The 9,543-nt window shown below is 44.9% G+C and overlaps 1 protein-coding gene across 1 annotated transcript; it reads right to left on the bottom strand.

Moving 5' to 3' along the window:
* Positions 1-901: 901 nt before the first annotated feature.
* IFIT3 (interferon induced protein with tetratricopeptide repeats 3) lies at positions 902-6,828 on the bottom strand. Its single transcript, XM_013004213.3, is given in 3 exon segments — positions 902-1,454; positions 1,456-2,878; positions 6,427-6,828. Coding segments are annotated over 3 exon segments (1,704 nt in total). The 5' UTR covers positions 6,654-6,828; the 3' UTR covers positions 902-1,400.
* Between the last annotated feature and the right edge of the window lie 2,715 nt (positions 6,829-9,543).

Consider the following 9,543-nt stretch of genomic DNA (forward strand, 5'->3'; position numbering starts at 1 on the left):
ATATTGGTTTTAATTGTAATATTCCCTGGAAGGGCCCAGTCAACCTCTTTTTAAAAAAATAATTTTATTGGGGGCTTGTACAACTCTTATCACAATTTATCCATCCATTATGTCAAGCACATTCAAACATATGTTGCCATCATCATTCTCAAAACATTTGCTTTCTACTTGAGCCCTTGGTAGCAGCTCCTCATTTCCCCCTCCCTCGCCACTCCCCCAAAGCAAACTCACTGCCATGGAGTTGATGCCGACTCATAGCGACCCTACAGGGCAGTATAGAACTGCCCCTGTGAGTTTCCGAGGCTGTAACTTTTTACAGGAGTAGAAAGCCCCTTTTTCCTACCCCGGAGCGGCTGGTGGTTTCAAACTGTTGACCTTGCAGTTGGCAGCTCAATGCACAACCACTACATCATCAGGGCTCCTCAGTCAACCTCTTTAGAACTGGTCATGAGGCCACAGCTGGCCAGAAACCTGGAATTCACAGTTGGGCATCTGTTTGCTCTGTCCAGCATTGCTGGAGCCAGCAGAGAACTCGAAGGGCACCCTTTGCAGCTCCAACACCCCATGTAGTTCATTAAGCAACTTCCCAGGACCCCCTCCCTGCATATTGGAAGAGTCTAGTTTCTGACTCTCCATTCAGAAATGAGATGGGATCTGGCATCTTAGAGGTGTATGACATTTTTCCTGTGCATCACGGAAGTCACACACTAGAAAAACCAGCCTTGAAGTGGTGCAGTGCTGGTTGAGGAGACCTTGGGAACAGGACTCCCTGTGCACTGCTGGGTGGCACAGAGCAAACAACACTTGTGCAAAGGAAATGGCCAGGTTGAGGACCGACCGGCATGACTGCAGCCGGAGAAACTTTGGGTGTTAATATTTCTGTCTGAATAACATGCTCACACAAACTACACAGTGACCTTTATTCTGAGTTTAGAAAGTTTACATTTATTGTAGAATGATTATCCAGAAAACATATGTATTCTTGTTTGGGATGCCTATAAATGTGGTGGCCAGAGCAAAGACTGTTGCAGGGTTAGTCAAAAGCTAGTCTGCCAGGAGGCTCAGAGAGCTGGGCAGAAAGGACATGGAGAGAGTGCACTGAAGATTCTGTTGGTAGATAATCACCATTTATGAACTTTGGCAAAAAGGGCAAAAATGGAGGTTGTCTGGTGACCTGGGTGCAAAGTGAGAATTAGTCAGCTTTATGTAGACCCCAGGCACTGCTTCCATGAGTAGTTAGTTATGAGACATGCTGACTAGGTAACTGTGTGGCTACTCTAATTTATACCTTGATGAAATCAACAAGCAAGGTCACTCTGCTCAATGGTCCCAAGTGGGAACCCATGGCGTTCCCTCCTTGTCCTCTTCACGGACACTCTTTCCTTCTCCTGCCTTTGTCTCTACTCAAGGGTTGGAGGCTTTCTGGGAGTGGAGCTGTCTGCACGCTGGTCCATCATTTTCACTGTCCCCCTCAAGCTCCGATGCTGGCAGGAACAAGCTGCTGATGCCTGTAGGGGTGTTCCTTAGCAGGCGCCCCAGTTCCTTCTCATAGCATTCCACGGCTTGCTGCACCTCGCCCTTCAGCTTGTGAGCTACTCCTTGATGGTACCAAGAATTTGGTGCATTTCGTGAAAGCTGACTTTCAGCTACATTTTGTGGTTGGCATGTCATCTTTTCCTTCTCTGCTGATTTTTTGCTTATCTGCAAACCCTGCAAAGGATGTCGGACAGCACCGTCTTCAAACTGCGTGTGATCTTCCCGCACGTTGCCACAGTGCTGATGGAGCTCCTGCTTCTCGGCATCCTTATTCCATGCCATCCGGCAACATTCTTCGGCTTCTCTGTACTGACCTCTTTGTGCCAGCAGCTCCACGAGACAGGGGTGGACATTTGGATTTTGAATGCCCTTTCCAAGAGCTTTTCTCATATAGTCTATAGCACATTCCCTTAGTTCTTCAATCATTTCTTGCGTCTCACCAGCGACACTTTCTTCTGCATTCTGCAATTTCTTGATTTTTTCCTTGTAGCAGTATCCAATTTGGTAATGGAGGTAACTGTTATTTGGTATGTGTTCCAGTGCCCTCAGAAACAGTTCAATAGCTTTGTCTAGATCACCCTTGTTTCTGTAAAATTTGGCTGCACTTCGAAGAACGTCTGTTTGGTGAGGAGCTTTCTCCACGGCTTCTTTGGCCAGTAGCTCCCCTTCAGGTTCCCTGCTCAACTTCTGCAGTTTCAGGGCCAAGAGAACTTTAACATACTGGTTGTCAGGGTTCAGCTCAATGGCCTGCCTCAAAGTATCCACAGGGAACTGCTTCTGTGGTTTTTCCTCCAGGCGGTACTTGGCAATTGCCAGTCCAGAGGAAAACTCAGGATCATTGGGTTTCTTGTCCAGCGCTTTCTCAAAGCAGACCTTTGCCCTTTCATTATGCATTCCTCCACACTTTAACCATGTCCACCCTTCCTCACCGTCAAGTTCAGGACACTCAAGACTGTAAGGGTTGGAAAACTTCTCACAGATCTGTTTCACTTTGTCTATACATGCTTGCACTTCTGAGAGCCTGCCCATGTGATAGTAGACCCAGGCGTAGTTTCCCCAGGTGACCAGACTTCTGATGTCTGCTTCCTCTGGGTGCTCTTGCTGGATTAACTCTTCGGCTTGTCGTAAACAATCCAAGGCGGCCTCGTTTTGACCGTCCAGGTGTTTTACATAGGCCAACAGGTTGTACATCGTGGCTTTGAACTCGGTGTTTAAAAACTCAATTTGGTTGCACACTCGCTCTTCTAGATCACGTATGTCACTTTCTTCAATTAGTAAGTTCCATGTGAAATGGCATTTCAGTTGCAGAAGGATTTTCCTCAGGGAATCCTTGGTGATCTCACTGTAGAGAAAACAAAGATGGTTACTCTTGTGTGCACTGCCAAGCACTCCACCCCTAAGTCGTGTTAGGCAGAAGAGGAGGCACGTTCCTTGCCCTTTCCAGATTTATCTTTCTGTAGCCATGGTCTAAGTAGGAACCCACAAAGCACATCCCCTACACCCTTGCAGCGGCTATGCACCCACTGTCTTCATGTTGATTCAGACTTGGTAAATCTTTGTGGAAATAGAAAGCCTCATCTTTCAGCAGGTGGGTTCAGGCTGTTGACCTTGGAATTAGTAGCTCAACACGTAGCCCATTATGCCATCAGGAAAATGTCCACGAACTTTTGAATCCCCATTGCATAAAAGATGGGGAAGGATGAATGAGAGGAGGATGGAGAAGGCTCTCTTTGGCTATGTCTCAGTTCTCACCCACTCTGGGTCCGTATATTTAGCCACTATACTGAGCGCCATCTCAAGGAGCTCTGGTGGCATAGTGACTGCACATTGGGCTATTAACGGCAAAGTCAACAGTATAAAACCATGATCTCCTTCAAAGATCAGGTCTTCTGATTCCTTAGAGTTTTACAACATCGAAAGACCCACAGGGAAATTCTACCGTGTCTTGTAGGGTTGCTATGAGCCAGTAGTGACTGGATGGCTGTAAATTTGGTTTGGGGAGTTTGAAAATCTTCTCTGTACCATGTTCTTTGCTAGAGACACTAAGAAAAATAGAAGACATCCCAGCATTCCCTGCCCCACTCAGTAGCTCCTGGTCTCATTAGAAGGAGCCATGAAAATACAGGGATGTCTGCCAATGTACGTGTGATTTTATCCTTTTCCTTCATCTTTGTCACCACCTCCCTGAAATCACACACAGACCACTGAAGGCTTGGCTTGAGTCTGACAGAACCCGCTTCCCACCATATAGGAGAGCTAAGTAGGTAGATAAATAGTGTGATGGTAGATTTATTGTGCCAACCTGGCCAATAGACACATGTGGGATTAATAAGGTTGCAGCTTATTGGAAGGGCAAAGAGATAAATGGCTCATTGAGCCTCATCCATGTGTCTCTTGCTCTCTGATGATCGGACCAGTGTGCAGCTGTCTTAGCTAGTTCTCTGCCTCAACTTGCAAGCTACACTATCTGTGGGATACCCAACCCATGGACCATGTTGCTATAGTGTGAGGTTCCTTCAACACCTGCTTCACCACACTGCTGGTGTGTACATCACTTGAGCTGCGGACTGTCGGACCCTGTCATCTGGCTGACTATTGGTGACCTGGCCTGCTGTTTGCTGCCTATGGCTGGACTGCCTATATTGATCTACAGAAGACTCAGCTGTCTGCTTCCTTGACTTGCACCCAACAGCCCTTATGAGTTGAAGGATTGCCTGAGCCCTCTGTACTGCTCTATGGACTAATTAGCTCTTTATTTCATTGTGTTATATATATCCATCCATATACATATATATGTATATATGTGCACATATATCCATATATATATATATATATATTCATAAGAGTCCTGATTTTGTTTCTCTAGAGAACCCTGGCTAACACACCCAAAGAGAATGAAGTTACTTTAAGAACACAGAGAAAACCCAAAATCTGTGTCTTTTTAAAAAAATTAAAACATTTTATTGGGGGCTTGTACAAGTCTTATCACAATCCACACATACATGCATTGTGTCAAGCACTTTTATACATTTGTTTCTCTCATCATTCTCAAAACATTTGCTTTCTACTGGAGCCCCTGGTATTCGCTCCTCATTTTTCCCCTCCCTCCCTGCTCTCCCCTCCCCCATGAACCCTTGATAATTTATAAATTATTATTATTTTGTCATATCTTACACCGTCTGACATCTCCCTTCACCCACTTCTCCACTGTCCATCCGCCAGGGAGGAGGTTATATGTGTGTCTTATAGTTAGTTGGAAGATAATCAAGAGAAGTCATTTGTTGTACTTAGCTATAGAAGTCATTTCAGTTCTGAGAGTGTGTTCTCACATCATAAGTTCAGTAGTTCCAACCGATCAACTGCACCGCCGGCCAAAGATGAGGCTGTCTGCTCCCTGAAGTTTTACAGTCTACTCTAAGGAGCAGTTTTATGTAGCTTTTCATCTCCAGGCATCAAGACTATAAGTATCCGAGAGGGGAGCCATCTTTTTCTCTCGGCTTTCCCTCTCTGGAGGCTCTCTCTGATGATAGTCCTCTAGCAGGTTAATACATTTTTTTTTCAGTCAAGATTCTGAGAGTATCCTTTACCTAAAATAAAACGCACCCATTTTAAATGTACAGTGTGCTGAGTTTCGACAGTGTGACCATCATCACTCTCCCCCTAGACTACTTCTCTGTGCCCGAGAGATTCCCCCACCCCCGTGGCCCCGGAGTTAGTCTCCACCTCATCACTGTCCATAGGCAGCCAGTCATCTGGTTCCCACTAGAAATTAGAGCTTTGACTGGTAAATAATTTTGAGGAGAAATTACTTTCAGCTGCTTAATAGCTCTCACAATAAACACTGAGCTCTGGTCTTTGTCTTCATATAAGATATGCAAAGTACCCAACTGTGAGAACTTTTTCTACCATGTCCCACCTTAAACTGATCAAGTGGCTCAGGGCAAAAATGCCCTCAGTATGGGTAGCATTTGCAGTATTGATCCTGTCTTTAAGACAATTATCAGCTGAAAAGAAATACTCTTCTTACAACGACAAGCAAAAAAGCCTCTGAGGGAATCCTTTCAGGTGCTTAACAAGAACAGGAAAAGGTGTAATCCTCAGGAAGAGTAGTCCCCTTGGGTGCGCCTTCAAATGAGCAAACTTTGCTAAGTGGATCTAACTACACCTGTCACCCCTCCCCCTGTCAGGAAAGCAAGAGATGGGGCAAGGAGAGAAGGGGAACCAATGGAAGGAATCCCCGTTATCAAGGGAGGGAGGGGCAGGGCAGAAAAGTCACGTTTCATTATCAGCGCCTTTCAAAGGGGTGGGCTTCCTTGTACCACGGGGGAGGTAGTCAAGGGTGTGGATTCAGATGAGCCAGAAGAGCACAGCGTAGGTTCTGCCTCACAGCATGACACAGCACGAATTTTGGGTGTGTACACTACATCTTTCTGAAGGAGCTTTATAAAGGGAAGTGTACCAGGGAAAAGCCAGCCCAGAGCAGAAACTCTGCCATCAGCCGCAATAGAAACCGGGATTTCCATGGAGGTTAACTGAGATGCCTGACTGCACTTTTGTGTCGGTGTCACCCTTAAATAAGGTCCCTCCCTCCGTTCTAAACATCTTCCTATGTCTTGCCTGCATACTTGGTGGCCAGAGTGACAACTGCGGGAGGAGGGACCTGAGACAGGCTCTCCCATCCCAGGTCTACCTAGAAGTTTAAGGAGCCTGAAGTTACTCACCTGAAAGAGTAACAGGAAAAAACAAACCAAACCAAAAAACCCAAGCGGATAAATGCAAATGTATCCCATAAGCCAAAGGACGATTCAGGGATTTGTTTGCTCACGGAGAAGCACAGATCACCAGATGCATTCCAGAGCAAGAGAAGATAATCATTCTTATTTTACTTACCTCATGATGGCAATCAGCTTCTGGGCTCTTCTGGAGAGCTGGGGTCCACACGCAGGTTCCTTCTCCAGCACCTTTCCTGCACTGCCCCAACACAGCGCTAAAGCGCTCTCTGCAGGGCTGGGAATAAATACATCAGCTGATGCTGACTTCCTGTTCCTGCTTAATTGCCTGAAGAAAAAGGAAGGGAAAGTGGAAAGTGAAACTGATTTCAAATCTGATGAAAACATCCAGAAGGTTCTTTGTTGAGGAAAACGAAACTTTTGAAATAAGAATGAAAAGCCGGTTTAAATGAAAAACAAAGAGGTTGGTTCTTTGCAAAAGAGCAGTTTGCAAAACGGGGGGCACAGGGAGTCCAGATGTTCTTGACAAAGTGCTGTAGAGGCTGTGCGTTTACAAAGGACCCCAGAGAAGCACAGCAGACTGCGGTGGGCGGCAATGGACGGAGCTTAGAGAGGAATTAGATCCACGCTCTGGAAAAGCATAGGGTTTTGTAAGGACCTAGGCACAGGTTAGGGAAAAATAAAGGTCTTTTTGTTTTGTTTTGTTTTTTGAGGGGGAGTAAACGGGGTATGTTCTGATAATCAGCTGACCTCTAAAACCCCAGACTTAACGCCCGCACTACTTGAGTTATGTGCTTTTAATATTAGCCATTTCTAACCACAAGGTCATCTTAGAACATTTGGGCAAGCCGAATAGGGGTGCAAAGTCACATTTCTGTAGAGCTGCTTGTTTGTAGGTCAAAAGTACAAAGGAAAAGTTACAGAAGCATCAGGCTGAATTATATGGTAGTAGCTACACTTTATGTTTAAAAGTTTTTTAATGGCAACATGAAGCAGCCCTGGAGGCAGCATGGGATACACCGTGAGCTGCTAACTTCAAGGTCAGCAGTTTGAACCCACCAGGCAGTCCATGGGAGAAAGAGGAGGTTTTCTGTTCCTGTAAATATTTAGAAGTCTCCGAAACCCAAAAGGGCAGTCCTACTCTGTTCTATGGGATTGCTATGAGTCAGGATTGACTTGCTGGCAATGGAAAAAGCAAAATGAGGAGCTCTAGTGGTACAGTGGATTATACATTGAACTGCTAGCCACAAGGTCAAGGGTTCGAACCCACCAGCCACTCCCAGTAAGAAAGATGCCCCAGTCTCTTCCCATAAAGGATTAAAGTCCCCAAACCCAGAGGGATAGTTTCTACTCTGTCCTATAGGGTCATAATGAGTGGTGATCGACTCAATGACAGGGAGAGGTTTGCTGTTGTTGTTGATGTTGTTTTAAAGGCCTAGGCTTTAGTCAGAAGTCTCAGCCCTGTCAAGAGTCATCATTTTGGAATGCCCTTCTACAGGATTGAGACCCGTATTGCCTCCAGACACAGCACATTTCCCCAAAAAGCAGGATTCTGAAAGACAGTTGGAGAGAATGTTAAAGCCATTCCAGGAACTGACTGCAAATCTAGGATGGGCTAGGGAACAGCATTTAAAATAACTTTGAGGAGATTTTCATCTAAGAGTTTCTAGGAAGACATGATATGAAAGACATCCAGAAACATTTCGTAAAGAGTAGTGTTTTTCCAGAAAATATACTTGTGAGAGATCTGGATTGAGTGTGTCTGTTCAGTACCTCTGTTGCTCAAATCTTCTCTATTCTTCAACGCAGTGTCTCACAACTCACCAACATTCGTGATTTAATATTCTTTCAATTTGAGTAGGGAAGGTGTGGTAGTTACATAATCTCCTGTCAACTTGAGAACACTGAGAGTGAAGGGGTGGAGTCTAGCCTGTCAATCAGGTCACAGCCTCATGATGTCTCCTTGTGGGTGTGGCCTCCGGGGAGGTGGGCTACAATCTCTCTCTGCTACACATTCCTGTTGACAAGCCACATGAAGCCACGCTGATGGCAGCCAGAGCCCTGGAGATGCATCGACCACCATTGGATCCTCAGGACTTTCCATCCACTGGCATGTGATCTTCCTGCATTTGGCATCATTGCGTGTGCTGTGTGAATTTATGGACTAGTATCAGGCTTATGGGGTAATATCAAACTTATGGTTTTGTTCTGGACTGGGCTGGGATGTTTTCTCAATATGCAATAGCTCTTTGATATAAAGCTCTCTCTTACATCTATGAGTGCATCTGGATTTGTTTCTCTGGTCAACCCACCCTAACACAGAAGGCAAGACTTAGAAGGATGTTTTTCCCTAAACTGGAAGATTAGGGTGCTTAATGCTGGCTCAGTGGAATTTGAAACATCCAGAAGGGCTTTGCTGTTGTTCGGTGCTTTTGAGTCCACTCAGATTCATCACAAGGCTCTGTGTCCAACAGAACAAAATCCTGCCTAGTCCTGCTCCTGCCTCACAATTATGTTTGAGCCCATTGTTGCAGTCATTGTGCCAACCCAGCTCCTTCCGGGACTTTCTCTTTTTCACTGAACCCCACTTTATCAATCATGATGTCTCTCCTGAGAACACGTTCAAAGGATGTGAGATGAAGTCTCGCCACCCTAGTTTCTAAATAGCATTCTGGCTGTACTTTTTTCAAGATAGACTTATTTATTCTCCTGGCCATCCACAGTACTTTCAATGTTCTTCACCAACACTATAAATCATCAAATGAACTTGATGGAGCTAATGATGAGAAATAACATATAATTTTTATATCTTTTAATCTCATTTTCCAATCATTAAAAAAATACCCTTGAGGCAGACTAGCAAAAGAAACTCCATTTTGTAGCTGCTGAATGACCTACCTCCTTCCCACTCCCTTCTCGGAAAGTCCCACTAGTGATTGCTTTTAGAATGTACTCTCATGTTCCCAGGTTCAGGACACTACAATTAATTTAGACTATTCTTCAATATATCGTGTTTTAATATTGTTCCTTTTGATGTTCTAAAGTGCGTGGTGTAGTTAATCTTGTTGTGGTAACCAGGATGTTATAGCCAATGTTGGTCTTGTTTCTTTTATGATAAGGAATGAACCTTGTAATACATGCTGGCTCTTCTTGAAGTTACCAGAATGTTATGATCATGCTGTACCCTGCAATGCTCCCTGACCCTAAAGAATAGTAACATTAATTTTGCTTTCTGCTTCTGTCCACGCTTGCTTAAGTCTTAGACTAAGGATAAATG

This window comes from Echinops telfairi, unplaced genomic scaffold (genome assembly GCF_000313985.2).
Source record: "Echinops telfairi isolate 266 unplaced genomic scaffold, ASM31398v2 ScPeMD7_70;HRSCAF=299, whole genome shotgun sequence".
In the NCBI taxonomy this organism is placed as follows: domain Eukaryota; kingdom Metazoa; phylum Chordata; class Mammalia; order Afrosoricida; family Tenrecidae; genus Echinops; species Echinops telfairi.